Source organism: Chiroxiphia lanceolata, chromosome 10, assembly GCF_009829145.1.
Source record: "Chiroxiphia lanceolata isolate bChiLan1 chromosome 10, bChiLan1.pri, whole genome shotgun sequence".
Lineage (NCBI taxonomy): Eukaryota > Metazoa > Chordata > Aves > Passeriformes > Pipridae > Chiroxiphia > Chiroxiphia lanceolata.
This window is the reverse complement of record NC_045646.1, coordinates 1,609,704-1,627,149: the sequence shown is the minus strand read 5'-3', so window position 1 is coordinate 1,627,149 and position 17,446 is coordinate 1,609,704. Positions and strand designations below refer to the sequence as shown.

The 17,446-nt window shown below is 48.1% G+C and overlaps 1 protein-coding gene across 1 annotated transcript; it reads left to right on the top strand.

The window, feature by feature from the left end:
- Window positions 1–6,930: 6,930 nt before the first annotated feature.
- Window positions 6,931–15,639, top strand: LOC116791614 (ovocalyxin-32-like). The gene is made up of 6 exons (XM_032697821.1): window positions 6,931–7,268; window positions 12,348–12,410; window positions 13,217–13,391; window positions 14,040–14,176; window positions 14,882–14,944; window positions 15,066–15,639. Exons 1-6 carry the CDS (start codon window positions 7,041–7,043, stop codon window positions 15,222–15,224), a joined length of 825 nt encoding a protein of 274 aa, XP_032553712.1. The 5' UTR covers window positions 6,931–7,040; the 3' UTR covers window positions 15,225–15,639.
- The last annotated feature ends 1,807 nt before the right edge of the window (window positions 15,640–17,446 follow it).

Genomic DNA, 17,446 nt, shown 5'->3' with positions numbered 1-17,446 from the left:
TTTTATAGCTGTGAGCTGAAAATTGGGTAATAGAGTCACAGAATCATTAAGGCTGGAAAAGACCTCCATGAACATCAAGCCCAACCTTTGAATAATACATATATATACACTAATGTTAATGCAGGTTATAGTGTTTAACCTTGAGCAAATCATTTAAAAAGTAAGTACAACATTTGGTATGAGAAGAAAAAAATGCCACAGATAAATTAATAAATCTCTGAAACATCTCCATACAACAAAACTTTTTCTTCCTAGAGAATTAACCATAAATTCCACCTGTTTTCCAGCCTAAATACCACCCCTAGATACTCAAGGGAAGGTTTCAATGAGGAATAGTGGTGTGTGTTTTATCTTTGGTCTGAGAAATGCCAGAAATCACAAAATAACAAATATTAGGAGCACCTTTTAGGTCTGTTCAGTGACAGTGCAGGATTGTCCCCCCCCAGGCTTCTGAGGGTGTTTTGGTCATTTTGGGTTTCAGTTACAGGCACCAGGGATCTTCCAGCTCAGCATCCAGAGAGGGCAGATCCCTGGAAACAATCACTGCAGAGGGAGCAGCGGGCACAGAGAGGGGACAAATGGGAGGGGACAGTGAGTGAGACACCGAAAATGTGCCTCATCTCTGAGGTGGTTTGTGAGACAATGCTCTGGAATTCAGCAACAATTCCCTCACTTGTCCTCACCTTCTCTGGAACAGCCCCTGAGTCATCCCCTTGTTGTGCAAATATTTAATTTCTTTAAACACAACGGCAACAGAACACTTCAGGAGTGATTGTTGTGTTGCAATCGCTGTTTAACAGTGACATGAACTGAATCCTTACAAAATCAGTGTCAAAAAAGCCCGCACTTCATCAAGGGGGGGTTTATAGCTGTCAGGTAAGTAAATGTTGACTCAAGCAAATTAAAATTGTGGGGGGGGAGAGGTGGTGTCTCAGCATCCACCAGGATCTACCAGCAGGAATTTCATTGAAGCAGTGCTGGAGAGGCTTCGTTTTTGGGACCTGGAGCACTGGCCAAACATCTCTGGAGAGGCAGAACTGCTGCAAGAGCTGTCCAACAACCACCACCCCAGCTGAGCTCTCTGTGGCAGCCACAGAACACTCCAGCAGGCCCATTCTCCAACCTGCATTTCAGCTCGAATGGTTGCTTTAATGGCTGTTTGTTTTTAAACAGGCCCGAGCATGTGCCCCAGATCCACTTGTTACCCTCAAACAGGGCAGGGGGGTGATTGCAGTTTATTAATAGGCGCTATTTATTGCTCCTGTTTATTCTGGGTGATGGTATCTCTGGGCATGTGAGGGATTTGTTTGCTGCTGGATTTATTTGAATTGTCCATAACAATTTCTCTGTTCCGTATCAGTTCCAGAAGCAAAAGAAAACAATCCAAATAAGTTTGCAAAATGCTCTGTGTCTCTTTTTAATGCCAGAGTAACAGTGATAATCTGCAATTATTTACCACCCCACCCCACCCCACCCCCGTTTACAACACATGTCCTTTCACTTTCCCTGGGCTTAGGTCATTTCATAAATATTCTGATTTCTTAGCAAAACTTAATTTGGGAAGTCCGATGAAAGAGGATCCTGTAAATGCTCACGTGCTTGAGAGTTTCTGTGCTTCTCTCTGTTTCCCTGGATCCCCAAAGGGTTTTTTCTGCACAAAATGTTTGACATTGTACAAGGATTGATTTGATAGATTAAAGATATGGAAAATTTAATTAAATTCCTTGTGGCTTCGAATACCTGAGGAAAAGGGGGTACAATGGGTATTAAAGGTGACTCATACCATGAAACTTTTGGACTGGAGGAGTCTCCAAGCAACAAGAGCAGAAATCCTAATGCAGAGTCCACTGGAAAAGCGGGCAAAGTTAAGAGAGCTCTGGAACTTATTTGCGCCTTTTCAATTTTACAGGATGTGGGCACACATTGTAAAACCAACATACAAATATACAAACTAATGGAAACGGCCCCAACCAACCTGCAGGTTTTTGGCCAGAAGGGGTAACCAGACCCTCCTGACAGACATAAATATTGTCCCTGACACGTCAAGTGTTTGGGGTGACCCAATTGTGGCCTTCCAGGACCTGAAGGAGCCAACAGGAAACATGGAGAGAGACAATTTACAAGGCCCTGGAGTGACAGGACAAGGGAATGGCTTCCCACTGCCAGAGGGCAGGGGCAGATGGGATACTGGGAAGGAATGTGAGGGTGGGGAGGCCCTGGCACAGGTTGACCAGAGAAGCTGTGGCTGCCCCTGGATCCCTGGAAGTATCCAAGGCCAGGTTGGAGCAACCTGGGACAGTGGAAGGTGTCCCTGCCCATGGCAGGGGTGGAACTGGTTGAGCTTTAAGGTCCTTCCAACCCAAACCATTCTGGGATTCCGTGATCACTCCTGTTCTGACCCAAAATGCAGCATTTAAGCGATGGTTTTCATGTCCTTTCACTTTTCATTTCCTACTCTAACAATTCTGGTCAAAACCAGAAGTGTAACAGGAGGCCAAGTGAAAGGCCTTGGTGGTAATTCCTGTCACAGAGATTATTTCTAGGCTTCAGCTGCTTTCTTCTTGTTTATCTTTTCCTACTTCCCTATGGAGCTATTACAAACTTCCCCATAGGCCAATCATATAATAAACAGGTTTTTAGAAAGCTTGTCGAAACATAAGAGAATTATTTTGGCTTTAACATAACTTGCCCTTTTGTAAAAAGATTGGGGTCTGTCTCTGCTGACACTGAACATAAATGTTTCTCTGCTGACAATGAACATAAATTCTGTCCATGATTTAAAAACAATCAGAAGCCAAATTACCCCGAAAAAAAATGAGCCACACTAAACCAACGCACATATTTTTGTGCCTACAGGCAAGGTCAGCCCAGCAATGCATTAGAAGATCAACTATCCTTGATTTATCCAGCAAAATAATTGGAAACTAGGTAAAAATAAGATCTTGGGACTAATTATGGAGACTAAATAAGCCACAATTATTGATGAGGATGAAATAAAGCCCTAAACAATTCAGTTAAAATCAAGTAACGGAGCTTGTTCTTAATTATAGCAAGATGGTGAAGATAAAAGTGGAAAAGTTGCACAACAAAATAAACTGATTTTTGTCCAAATTCATTGTATGACATTACAGTCATCTGGTTGTGATTATGAGCCAGCGAGGTCTGTTCTATCCAAAGGGTATAGAAATAGCCTTCAAATATGAAGCAAATTAGCAACAACTGGCCTCTAAACAAGCATTTGATGTATGAAAAGAGAAAATGCAAACCTCAGAATGCTTTGTGGAGCAGCTGCCTGAAACAACCCTCATTTCCATTTCCATTTCCAAAGGGTCCAAGTCAGCTGTGACACAAGTGTGGTGCAAACTTGGGAAATCTCCCAGAGTGTCCTGGTTTCTGGAGGGGAACAGAGCAGGGAAGAGTGAGAGAGGCTCAAGAACTGACACCAGTCCTCTCCGAGCCTGGACCAGGTTAACTGGGATGAGAAGGAAAAAATGCTAAAGAAGGACAGAGCCTACATACACCAGACTGTAGCTAACTAGAACGTATGGAATCATGGAATGGATTGGGCTGGAAGGACCTTAAAGCCCAACGAGTCCATGGGCAGGGACACCTTCCACTAGCCCAGGTGGCTCCAAGCCCCATCCAACCTGGCCTTGGACAGTTCCAGGGATGGGGCAGCCACAGCTTCTCTGGGCAACCTGTGCCAGGGCCTCCCCACCCTCCCAGCCAAAAATTCCTTCCCAATGTCCCATCTAACCCTGCCCTCTGGCAGTGGGAACCCATTCCCCTTGTCCTGTCACTCCATCCCTTGTCAACAGTCTCTCTCCATGTTTCTTGTAGCCCCTTTAGGCACTGGAAGACCACAATTAGCTCACCCTGAAGCCTCTCTTCTCCAGGCTGGACAATCCCAACTCTCCCAGCCTTTCCTCACAGCAGAGCTGCTCCAGCCCTCTGAACAACTTGGTGTCACTCTGGACTCCTCCCACAGGTCGGATCACTCACTTCAGCTCCTTTTGTACCAATCTTGCACACTGCAGAGCTTCATTTTGCTGGCACCCAAGAGCCTGAACCAGCCTACCCTGAGGCCTGGCTGCCGGAGGATGCACTCCCAGCTTTTTAGGGTCAAAAAAACACAGGGCTGAAAACAAGTACTTTTTCTAAATGTTGTGGAGGCACAAAAGCTGTGCTTGTCCATGTTTACAAACTGCACTTGTCCGTGTTTACAAACATCGCCCCGGACCTGTTCAACACTTGAGCTTTCGTTTTCCCCGGGTCAAATTGTTTTGTAAATTCAGGGTCACCTTGGATCAACAGCAAATTACAGCAGCATAATCCCTGCAGAAATGTTAGGAAACTGCCCCGGGATTGTCCCCGCTTTGTGACGCGGGTTCTGTGCCCCTGTCACCCCGACCCTGGGCTCTCACAGCCCCTTTGTTGCCCTCGGGAGGAAGGAAACAGCCCTATCGCTGCCCGCGGGGCTGATCCAGAAAGCAGGAAAAGGAGGGGAACCCGAGGGAAAGGGAAGGGCACCGAGTCACGGATGGGGTCAGCACCGCAGGGCTCAGCTCTGAGCCTCCAGGGGCTTGCAGGCTTTTCCAGCGGGAGAGACAAAGCTGGATTTACAAGATTTGACCTCTTTTTAAGCTCTTACCTCTCCCTTGAGCCTCTGAACTCCCCCAAAACCTAAAGCAGCAGAGCTGTGAGTGTGAAGCCCGTGTGCGGGGTGGGTTTAACTCCTTCCCTGGGGCAGCTGCAGCTCATGAGCACAGGGATGGGAGCGGGAGGGGCTGGGCCCTCTCAGCCCTCACCTCCTGCCACCCCACCCTCCTCACATCCTGCACCAAAGCCTTTCTCACCGCTGATCCTGCTCCACCTCCCGGCTTCCCTTCCATGGACCTGCACCTCCCCTGCTCCCAGGAAATCCTCGGGGCTCATCCTGCATCCAGGGTGTGCTGCGAGGGCACGAAGGGAACATCGGGAAACAATTGGCACTGCCCAAACCCCTCCCGTGTCAGCTGAGGAGAATCGCTCACCCTTTTGGATTTCATTTTAAAGGGAATATCAGAGCTGTCATCACAGCGAGGGTAAATGAGGAAAGGCCGGATCTCGGTTCCTTCCAGCCAAACAGAAAATATCAGAGACACACATGGCAAGTGTCCCAGTAAGGAAAAAATTAGCCTGGTCCCTCTCCTAAATTTTACACCAGGCAGGGACACCTTCCACTAGTCCAGGTTGCGCCAACCCCAATCCAGCCTGTCCTATGTGATACATGGATGTGAAGATACCAACTCTTAATTACAGAATTTATTTCAGGAAGAAAAATCATGATCTCAAACAAAATTAGGACCATTTATTGAGCTGCGTGGCACGGAAAACAGCGTTATAAAGAATGATATTATACCTTTATTGTGATAGTTGTAATAATGTAAAAATTGTAGTAATTTTCCTCACTGAGGGAAGCCTCAGAAATACTGAATTACAAGTTCTATGAAAAATCATTACAGTAATAAAAAGAGACTTAAAGCTCCACAGGAGACAGTTTAAGTCTTTAACCAGAGTTCTGATTCACTTCTCTGAGGTCCCAGACCAGAAATATTCCCCAATACGCATCCAGAAGCATAAAAATAGACTCCCAGCTGCACATGTAAATACCCACTTGCTTGGATAGTAACAGAGTAGATCATTAAAACCCAGCATTTTTAACACAGAAAGGGTTGCAGCCTTTTATGTTTTACCACATTCAGTGTCTCCAAGAGATGCTTCCAGGAGCAGCAAGGCAACAAGCCCACTTGTATCCCAAAAAGCATCTTAAGGGAATCTGGCCGCTGTCTCAGTTCATTTTCTTCCCGTTTACAAGAGATATGACCACACTGGTTCCAAAAAGCTTCACTCAGTGAGATTTATTTCAGGGAGGAATGCTTCCCTCTGCTTCTTGTGCACAGTTTTTGGAATATTTCAGCTGTGTCCCAGGGAAAGCACGTCTGGGTCTGAAGGAGCCTCTGTAATTTTGGGAAGTGTTGAGTTGTTGTAACGCTGAGAAGGAGCGAAGTGTGTTTTTCCACATAATTACCTATGTTTGTTCTGATCTGTGTCCTTATAGTGGCACATCTGTCTGGGAGCAGCATTTTCTCCTCACACAGACGTTGCTCTTGGCTGAGGGGTTGTCTGAGGACCCCCAGGCCCCCTCAGAAAACCCTGACTGCCCTCAGAACCCCCAGTGCCCCTCAAGCCCCTCCAGCTCCCCTCAGACAACCGCCGGCCACTCTCAAGTCTCCCTTGTATCCCCCTCAGACTTCCCTGGTCCCCCTCAAGCCCTGGCATCCCTCAAATTCCCGTCTCCCCCCAACACCTATGGTCCCCCTCAGGCCCCCCTGGCAACCCTCGAGTCCCCCAGCTCCCCTCAGAAGCTCCATTCCCCTCAAATGCCCTTGGCTTCCTTCAGCACTCTGGCACCCCTCAAACCCACTGACTCCCCTCAGAACCCTCAGTCCCCCTCAACTCCCCCTGACACCCCTCAAATCCCCCTGGCTCCCCTCAGTACCCCCCGTCCCACTCACATCCCCCTGGCTCCCCTCAGCACCCTGGCACCTCTCAAGTCCTGGCTCCTCTCAGACAATCCCGAGCCCTTCTCAGGTCCTCTCCATCTCGCCTCAGAACCCTCACCCCCTCTTTACATGCCCCTCACACCCCTCATCTCCCCTCAGCACCCTGGCACCCCTCAAGTCCTGGCTCCTCTCCAGCCCCCCGTGGCTGCCCTCAGATCATCCCCAGCCCCTCTCAAGTCCCCTCCACCTCCCCTCAGAAACTCCGGTCCCTCTTGGGCACCCCTGAAGTCCTGGCTCCCCTCCAGGCCCCCTGCAGCCCCCTGGGTTCCCTCAGCACCCTCCCCTTCCATCTGCCCCGTCCCCCGGCAGGTGGGAGGGCTGAGGGAAGGGGAGTAGCCCAGGGACAGGACTCTGCCCGCTCTGACAGCGGGCGGGGACGGGCCCCCCGCTATTAGTACAGGACCTCCGCGGGGCCGCCCCAGTGCCTCCCGCACCATGCCCGGGCTCCGCACCGCGCCCGGGCCGCCCGCCTTCCTCCTCCTCCTCCTCCTGCTGCTGCTCCCCGGTCCCGTCCCCGCGGACCCCGGCGCCGGGTGGCAGCTGAACCCCGGGAGCCGCCGGGCCGCGGCGGCAGCGAGGGTGGCCCTGCAGTACCGCAACTTCAAGGCGGGATCGCCCGGGGGGCTGCGGGCGCTGGGGCAGGTCCGCAAGGCCACCGTGAAGGTACGGGGGGAGCGGGGGCGGTGCGGGGCCGGGGGGGCGCCGGGCTTAGAGCGACGCCGGGGAAAGTGCAATGAACAGCAATTATTATATTGTTGTTATTGTATATAGCTGCAATTAGCAGTAATTATTATATTAATTGTTATATATAACTGAGGTTAGCGCGGTCCCGCGCTGGGCACCGGGGGTGCCCTCCCGCTCCTCTCAGGGGCCGCTGTCCCGCTGCTCCTTCCTCAGGGACACCCGGGTCCCCTCAGGGCACCGCTGTCCTCCCACCCCTTCCTCGGGTGGCTCCGGGCACCTGGGTCACCTCAGGGACCATTGTCCCAACTCCCGTTCCTCAGGGACACCCGAGTCCCCTCCAGGACCACTGTCCCACCATCCCTTCCTCAGGGACACCCAGGTCCCGTCAGGGGCTGCTGTCCCACCGCCCCTTCCTCAGACCGAGAACTTCATCTAAAGGCGATGCAGTTCCCATCAGAAAACACAGCTCTATCTTCCAAAAAGCACGGCAAATTGAGGTGACAGAGAGGGGCAGGAGTCCCCGAGAGGAGCAGCTGCAGGGGCAGAGCCTTCCCGTCACGGATCCTGCCAGGGATGCTCGGGGTGGTGCTCGGGGTACGCGGACTCTGCTCCCCAAAGGATGAGCCCCGTGCTGTGCAGCCCTTCTCCTCCTCCAGCTTTGGGGGTTTCTTTGCAGCTCGATCAGTTTCTGAAGGCAAGAAATCAGGCAAAAGCTTCTGGGGAATGTTTGTCCCGGGCTGTAGATCCTGGAAGGAAAGCACTGCCTTCCTGGGGAGCCAAGGGGACGAGATTTAAAGCCAGCCCTCGGGTCCTGCTGCTGGGCAGCTCTCTGAGCAAGGGCTGCTTAGTTTGGATTCCAAAGGGCCAAATGCAGCACTGGATTCCCCTGGATCCTTTCCATGGCTCTGGAGACCTTACAACACTTGTCCTTCAGCATCTCCACAGTCTGTGCAATCCAGGCCCTCTCTCCTGAAACTGGGAAGGTCAAATCTTCCCTTTCAAGAAAGAAGCTCTGAGCCAGCCTAAAAAGTTTAGGATGTGCTGTTGCAGTCCTGATCCTGAATCCTTCCCATAAATCCCACTTGGCAGTGGCTCCAAAACAATTTGAAGCCTGACTTGCACGCGATATTTAACAGGTCAAAATAATTTTCAATTAAATCTGACAAAACGCAAAATACTGTGAAAAAAATCAGACTTTGGTGTATTGCAAGGCTGAAAGACAGTGTTAGCCCTGCCTGGGAATTCTGCTATGGATTCATCTGGAATCATGCCCTTTAGGTAACTCTGTGTTCTCATCATCATTCCCAAATATGCCATTAAATATAACTTATTAGGTGCTGAGTATGGACTTGCTCGTGGGACATTCAGTTTTCCTATGAAATTGCTGCAGACACCCCTGACAGGAACCTCCTGTGCTGTTTTATACTTCTTTCCAAACGGACAAATGCTCCTTCTGTATTTCCTGGGCAGTTTGCATAGGGATATATGGATATATTTCCATATACAAATACTTGTGCCTGGCTGAAGAACAAGCTGGCAGCACTGCAATTCCCTAGGAAAGAGACTAGCAGCAGGAAGAGGGTGGTGCAGATCCCCTTCCCAGCTGAATATTTGTGAACTAGTTTGGGTTGGGGGGAGGGAAAGGGATTTTCCTCCCACTCAGCCACCTGACTCCTAATACAGGAAGGAGAATAGTTTGTTATAGAGAAGTGAAATTCCTCCTTATTTCCTCCCAGCTCTGGATGAGGAGCTCACTGTAACCACTCTCTGCAGTTTAATTCCCCTTTTTCTTTGCACACGCTGTGAAAACAAGAGGAGAAAAGTGCTAAACGTGGTCACTTCCTTCTTTTCTGTCCTCCACTGGAAAAAAATGACAAGAATTTCCTGGAAGGAATGTGCTCTATTAGGTGAAGGCAGGAGACAGAAATGTTGGGGTTTGGGGGTTTTCGGTTTGTCTGGGTTTTAGTAATTTTTTTAAACAAGGCAAATTTCCTATTGGTTACTATATCACTGGATCCCATAAAACCAGGATGATTTTATCATGGAATTCAGTAATGAGCTCTGTAATTTAATCCTGACATTATTAGCCCACTAGCTGGTGAAACTGGTAATTGGAAACAGGACTGGAGACAGTCCCCAGCCTGGAAAGGATCTTTCATGTTCAGGTAAAATGAGACTTCAGGGCTTTTCTCTCCTGTCAGCAACTAGCAGAGAGATGCCAAACATGGGATAATCCCTGCCTTGCTGGTTGCTCTTTGTTTTGTCCCTTCTTTTTCCTTTAGTGAGGATCCTCTAGGAAACAGCAGCTCGTGGAATTGTTGAAACAGCTGCACTTTAAAATACACTTTAGATAAGAAAAGTCTTAGTTTGTGCCAGCTGAAGATCCCAGAAGTCAAAGAGGGAAGCTTTCAAAACACTGATGTAGCATTTCCCATCCCAAGCTGTCCTGGAAATCATAACTTAGGAGGAGGTGAAGGGTGAAGGTAAAGCCAGGTAATCTTGTGGCTAAACTGCAGCATTGGATTAAACTGGACTAGAAAATCCCATTTTACAGGTGGATATTTCTCTTCACAGCCTCACCTGGACACAGAACAGTGCAATACCACAACACTGGTTTTAATATTAAAAGTCAATTAAAAAATTCCTTATTTTCTTACTTCCAACAGTGAGAGCCCCCTGTTAGGGTGGGAAAGGCAGGACCTGTGGCAGGGACAGCTCACCCTCCTCTCTCTGAAGTTCCAGCTTTTCCTGCTTAAAAAAATGGCTAAAAACTGGATCCAGGGGGAAAATGCTGGTGGGAAACACAGAGGAGGAGAGATGGAAACCTGCAGTTTGGGGTGAGAGAGGGATCCCCCCTTCCTGTGCCAGTGGGGAGTGAGAGCAGTGATTGTAAACTGGTTATAAACTGATTGTAAAATTACTCCCTCCTTTGGGACCTGCTCTGGAATTGCTGCTTTGGCCTCCACTAAAAATCCATCATGAAAAGCTGCAAGAATTCTGAGCCTGGAAATAAAACAATCCTGTGACCCAGATATTCAGTGGAAAAATGAATTACTCACTTGTTTTCTTCTCTTTTGGACACTTTTATCTTTGGCTGCTTTCAGATATCCCTGGGCTCTGAGGAACTCACACTCTGGGAGGGTTTACAGATGATAGTGGGAAATAATAATGGAAAGAAAAGTGGTGTTTTTCTTCGAACCTACAAATACTTTCATAAATGTACAATTATTCCCTGCCAAATGGACCTTCTCCCTCCTCCCTGGGGGGCTCAAAGAAGCCCCCCCAGCCTGAATCTGCATTTTAGCTGTGGGGCACCTCTTGAAAGCTTTCTAGGTAGTAATAGCACAGAAGTAGTAGTAATACCTACTGGTAGTACTGTGGTGGAGTTGTTGCAAATGAAGGGATAATATCTGCCTCAAAAACATCTCCTTCAAAAATATCTCCTTCCAAAGCACAGAATTCTCTATTCAAGTCCTGACCCTTTCAGGTTCTCTCATATGCAGTGATGACCCAAAGGGAACAAGCCTGGCTCACTGTGCTTCAAAATACCCAAATTTGATCAAATTAGGAATGTTATAAACCCCTGCAATAACAGCTCTGGGGTAGCTTTACAATAATCAGAAAGTTAGCCTTAACTGCAGCGATTATTGTGAGAGATTAGACCCTTCTTCCTTATCATTTCATTTGATTACTGATTCTTTGGCACTTCAGAAAGTCAGTTTGTCCCATTCTGCTACACTGAGTGATCCCTCATGGCACATTCTCTGCCATTTTGAGGACAATATTTCAGGCAACACACAAAAAGGGGCAGGAGGAAGAGGAGAACGAGGAGGAAAAGAAGAAAGGAATTAAAGAAGTCTGAGCTCGTTCCATTTCCTCCACCTTCTTCCCAGTGGGATGTGGCTCCAGCTCCACACTGGACTCACCCTAAACTTTCAGGAGGGGGTTTTATAAAACAGAACAAGTGATTAAAGCAGTTTGTCCTCTTACCTGCAGTTTACAACTCTGTGCAGGTACTCCAGGCAGGCGGGTGTGGGGCTTTCCCAACCTTATGGCATCAACAACTTCCTGGGAGAAACCGGGAAGGGAACATGAGGGCTCAAGGTTAGAGAAACACAACCCCACGTTTGCTTTGGCTCCTCATCTGCAAACTGCTGCAAACAGCCACAATTCCCCTCCTGCTCCTCTGAAGAGCATTGTGTTCAAAACCTGAGCAAGGGGAACAAATGAGCGCCCTTACACTCAAAAATACAGATATTTCAGAGCTCAGTCTAAAAGCTGGCAGGAAAATGAAAGACTGACCATGAAATAAAGAGCAGATAATGCCAAGACTTGTTACTGGGCTCTGCTCTTGCACAACTGGATGAGGTAATCCCAGGGAAATGAGTGGTTTTTATGGCCAATATTAAAAGACTTGTTTCTCTTTCAGCCTGCTTGGAGCTGAGACAGAAGATCCCACACTAGAAGGCCCATTTGTTAACTGAAATCCTCAAGTTAAAAACCCCTAAATCCAAGAAAATTACACATTTCAGAGGTTTGCATTTCTAAGGCTTTTCAGGTGTTTTGTCCTCCTGGCTGCTTCCCATCAGCAAGGAGTTATCTTTTGCTTTTCCTTACCAAGCAGAATCCTGGATGATTGAATGGGATCCTTCAGGACTGGTATTTTCAGGGCAAACCAGAGCAGACAGACCAGAATTTGTGTGGTGAAACCAGTTTCTTTCCCATCACCAGTGACCAAAAGCTCAGATATTAAATGAGCCTGTGTAATTCCTGCTCAGATGTGACTCAGCAGGATTGGATTCATTTATATATGATAGTCAGTGCAAAAATACCTCCTTGGACACTGAACACTCTCTAGTATGTTAGTATTTATGAAGTTACTCTGGAACTTCAGGAGGGACTTTGAGCTGGGTTTTCCCTCTTGCCTCTCAGTGAGGAAAGGCTTTCAAACATCCCTTGGTGTGCAGGTTGTTTATTGTTGTTTCCCCTCCTCACTGCTTCTTCCAGCACATAAATAAAGCTTTAGTTCCACTGATGGCTGAACCTTCTCTCTTCCAGAACATCCCAGACTTTGGGCACAAGTATTACCTGCAGTTCAGCACAGAAGACTACAGGACTGGGGTGAGTTTGGGGTCCTCTGTGTTCCCTCTGACCATGGGCATGGAGTGAACTTCAGCAGCTCCAAAACAGGGACATTTACAAGCTCAGGAAACGGATCTTTCCCAATGGAAAGACCTTTGTGCTCCTCCCTGCCTGCCTGGCAGGGCTTTTGCCCCAAGGAGCACCTGAGAGATCCTCAGCCCTCACTCCTGAAGGATTTCGAGTCACCTCGGGCCACCAAGAGCCTGAGTGAAGCTTCCCAGTGGCCCAAGCTCAGTGACAGTGTGACAGCCTGGTCCTCGTTATCCCACTGGGGACATTATCCCTCTGTGCTCCTTATCCCACTGTGCTCATTATCCCACTGCAGCTCCTGCTGTCCACACCCCAGAAAGGGGATAATGAGCTGACAGCTGCATGTTCTTCTCAATTCTAACCCCCTCCACTCTCCCTGTCACACTTGTCACCAGCTATTTCACTGCCCTCTTCCTTCATAGTTTGTGGAATTCAAACTATTCTCAGAACTTAATATGAAGCATTAGATTATTTTCGTTTCAAGGCTGAAGTATAATACAATGAAAGTCCCTGTTATCAATTAATGTTATTTCTTAAAACTCTCAAACACATTTCCAAGATGACTTAGTGCATTAATCAAAAACTTCCGTTAACTCCCTTCAGCCTCGTGGTTTTAAACCACTTACTTTTCTGGGGGAAAAAAATTATATCCTTCTGAAGACTTCCCTGACCCTTGACCAGCTTCATCCAAAGAATGAGTTGCTGGTAACTAAAATCTTGATCAAAGGTAAGAGTTTTAAATTCTCCCTTGACAGGAAAACGCCGGGAGCTGCCTGGCCACGGTGTTGTATCCAAGGAAAAAGTCTCCTCCTGTTGTCAGCATCAAGTGCTCACACACCAAAGACCAGAATGAAATCCAGGAAGAGGACAACAGACTCTACCAAAGAATCAGGCAGCAAACCAAACCAATAACTGGGAGCAATATTCCAGGTATATTCCTCCAGCCAGTCAGCTGTATTTGGTTTATCTCCCAGGGCACTGTGAAGAACACAAGCAAACACATGCACTGCAAGGAGACACATTATTTACAGCAGCACCCTGAAACCACAGTGCTGTCAAAACATTCCCCCTTCCAGGGATCCTCTGGGAGAACAAAACCCCTTTGCATTTAACACTGGCATCAGCACCACCTTCTGAATGTGGTTTGGGTTTAAAAGCACCATTTTAAATTCAAGTAAATGCAGAATGCCCTCCAGGAATAACAAGAGCCCCAGCCACAACCTCTCCAGCTGTGGCTGGAAATTCACTGGGCATGACTAACAGAACTTTTCCATCCTGGAAAGAGTCCATCTTTTCCTCCCAGCTAGGTAAAGACTTCCATTACCCTGGATTTTGGGGTTCTTACCCCACTGTGGGACCCTGTGAGTGTTGTCTTTTGGCAATGTCAGTCCTGCCACACTTTCCTACTTTCCTGGAATACAGCTTTAGCATCGTTCTCCTCCCTTTTCCCTGTGACACGTCAGAGGGAAGAGTCTCATCCCAGGACCAGCCTGTGCCAGGCCAGAGTGCTCTGTGGTTCATCATTTTTCAGCTGAACAGCCAGAATTGATATTGTTTGTGTTTCTGTGTGCCCTGCAGACAGCTATGGCAACATTGAGCCTGCCCTGGAGCCAGCCTGGGCTCTGGCTGTCGCTGGCAGCAGCTCCATCATGTGGGAAAAGTCCACAGAGGACGTGGGATACTTCCTGGCACAAGTGAAGTCGGTGAAGCAGTGGGTGAGTGGAGCAGGGAGCAGAACCCCCCAGCTCTCACTGCTGCCGTGGGTGTGATCCCCCAAACCCTAGGGCCTCCCCTTCTCCAGCAGCTCCACCTCTGGACAAGCACTTTGTCCAGGTGTTGGTGGGAAAACTTTACTCATTTGGACAAAATTTGGCTTTCCTTGTTGCATGAGTGGCTTCTGCAGGTCCTGCAGTTCCTCAGCCCCACACCAGGTCACTCTGACCCTTTGTGAGGCTCACAGGCACCAGCAGGCTCAGACTTGGCACAAACACCTGGCTGGGGAGCAGGTCTGACCCCCCAGCACATCAAACAGCAGCTCCCAAAGCTCTGTGTCCCTGTGATCCACAGGCAGGACCCAGTTTTTGCTCCATTCAGCACAAGATTTCTCTGAAGGAGAGATTAACAGGCAATATTCTCAAATCCATCAGAGGGGTAAATTCAATTAATTAGCACCTGGGCCAGCCTAGTTTCACGGCAGAGAGTGGGGCTGCAGAGCCACACAGCAGCCATTGCCTTCAAGAATTCCATGCAGGAAGTGCTCCTAATTCCCTGTCTTTCCATGATCAAAACCCACCTCACTCCAGCCAGCAACCACAGTCCCTAAGCAAGCTCAGTGCAGCCAAGTAAATCAAAGCAGAAGCTAAACTTCAACAATATAAACTTGTGTTCCTGATAATCCTTCTCTTTTTTTCCATACCCAGATGAGGAAAGATGATTTTATTGAGTTTGACTACACTGTCCTGCTCCACGAGATGCCAACACAGGTAAGAAACAGGGGTGCAATCCCTCCTGTCCCCAGGAGATGGGCAGTACAAAGGTGATGAGTATACACCTATAAAATCAGTATTTCTCTATAAAAGAGGTGTTTTTCAATCCCTCCTGCAGGAGATGATTTCCTGCCACATGCGCCTCACGTGGCTCCCTGGGCGGCCTCTGAAAGTGAAACACTTCTGTGCCTCCCAGACCCACGGGCTGAAGGAGGGATCTGGGCTGGGATCGGGATCAGCTGCTGGGCTCTCAGAGGAAAGGGAGGCCAACTTCTGAGGGAGAGTGTCAGAATCCCTGGATTCAGGGAGAAAATCCTCCTGCTACCAGAGCTGGAGCCGGCATCGGGTTTCCACACAAGTCAGCGATCGGGATGCTTTCACTACTCTGTTCTGTGCCAAAATTATTTCCTGTCACTTCTCAAACTGCAAGACTCAACTTCTAGAGAGTTCTGCCTAAAGCCTTTGCTACTGCACATATACACAGATGAACATACACAGGTTGATTTTATGTCACTAATTAACTGTTACGTAGAGTTTGTAAACAAAGTTAATATATTTGGGTAAAAAATCTCCAGGAAAGTATTAATCTCTCACTAAGAAATATCTGCCTACTCATTTTTTGGGTCATTTTTCGGGATGGAATCATGCTGGTTTTCAACTCACCTCTCCAATAAACCAAATACCATCACTCAGGGGCGAGGCTGGGTTTTCTTTCACTGTGCTGCTCTTGGACCCCAAATTTCCACCTTCTCTGTAAACTCTAAACCAAAACAGACCTGCAGAGCCAGGAAGGCTCCAGATGGGTGAATTCCCACATTTGGGATGGGCAGGACACCCCCCATACAGCTCTTCTTGGTTCCTGCCCTGTCCTGTTCCCATCCTGAACACCACAAAGTCGTGGGTTTTTCCTTTGCCTCCGAATCCTCCAGCTGGGTTCCCAGAAGATCCACCACCATCCCACCTCTGCTCTCTGAGGTTGTGCCAGACTGTCTCAAATTTACCTTTTTTCTCCCCATTTGCCAGATTTCTGCCAGGATAGATGAAATCCTTACCAAGAACACCCCATTCCTGAGGGAAACAGGTGCTGGGATGGCTGTTCTCTGCAGTTTGTGGTGGTTTTCATCATCCTGGATCTGTAATCAGTAACAATGATTCCAGGATTTCACATGACAGTTTTCCCTGCATGTATTTAAGCTGGGTGATGTCAACCCCCTGAATTCCAGTGTTTTACACACAGATTGTTAAACCTGATTTCCTGACTGAAGCTTTTTCTCTCAGCACACACCAGGCACCACAATAAATTCAGGGAACAACATCCCACGTCCTCCTGGTGTTTTCTTTTGTGCTGGTAGAACATTTCTCCTCATCAAAAGTATGAAATCAGAGCTGAGAATTTCAACATTTCTTAAAGAAGCTGGTGATTAAAATAGTTTTTGAAACATAAGAAAATGGGATGGATTTTGCACTTTGGGGCTCTACTTTAGTGTCCTTACCTTGTTTTTGCCACTGCTCTGCAGGCCCAGACCAGAGGATTGGGCACTTCCAAGTCACCACGTCAGTGTAACTCCCAACTACTCCACAGGAACTTCTGGAGAAGCAGCAAAGCTGTTGGAATTCTAAGACAGCTGCTTTTAGGCCAAGATTTCAGCCTAAAACCTAAAATCATACAGCAGAATTCTTGGGGTTTTGGTTTTTTCCAGATTTGTGGAGCACCAGCACATCTGGCAGCACCCACGAGCCAGGAATTCACATCACAGTGGCCTGAGCAGAGCAGGAAAACCATAAACATAAATAAAATCCCAACCACCCCGTTCCTTTCCTGTTTCCACACTGCTTTCATAAGACAACCCTGAATTTTGGTAAAAGGTTGTTCAAGAAAATCTCCCAATGTCTGAGGACCTGCAGGGCTTTTCTAGAAATCAATTCCAGCTGAGCAGTTGACAACAACAAAGCTGTGGATGGGGGGGAATTGGGGATTTGTCCCAGAGCAATACACAGGGATACACCACATGGATACAGCACCCCAGCCTGAGCCCTGTTAGCACCTCCATGTGCTCACAAACCTGTTCCCAAGGTCAAAATAAGTCCTTTTCCCTGTCTTCCCATGAGGGCTGTGGAGAAGCCTGGCTGCTGCACTCCTGGCTGTGTCTGGGAACCATCAGCCCCAGTCCTGTGCCAGGAATGTCGCTGGGTTTGGACTGGAACTTCATCCCCGTTTACTGGAAGTCTGTTAAGCTGAGGAGGTCAGGAAGGGAGAGAGACACTTCAACATGGACCTTCTGGGAGTCATTAAAAAAATACAGAATTATGGGAATATCTCCTCCTTCCCAAGGAACTCCAGGGTCCTTGTTTTGTCTCTGCAATGAGTCAGCAAGATTTCAGTCAACTGATTCCTGCGCTGAGCATGGCTGGACACGCCCTCGGGATTGGGAGATTCTGGGAAGAGAAAGCTCTGGTTTGGTTTTCTAACAGAGAGCCAAAGTCAAGCCCACACAATGA

What these genes read in the sequence shown, in the direction of transcription:
- LOC116791614 (XM_032697821.1), top strand. Translation starts at nt 7,041, where the DNA reads ATGCCCGGGCTCCGCACCGCGCCCGGGCCGCCCGCCTTCCTCCTCCTC. An exon ending in CAGAAGACTACAGGACTGGG is followed by an intron (nt 12,411 to 13,216) that starts GTGAGTTTGGGG and finishes CTCCCTTGACAG; the next exon opens with GAAAACGCCGGGAGCTGCCT. An exon ending in AACTGGGAGCAATATTCCAG is followed by an intron (nt 13,392 to 14,039) that starts GTATATTCCTCC and finishes TGTGCCCTGCAG; the next exon opens with ACAGCTATGGCAACATTGAG.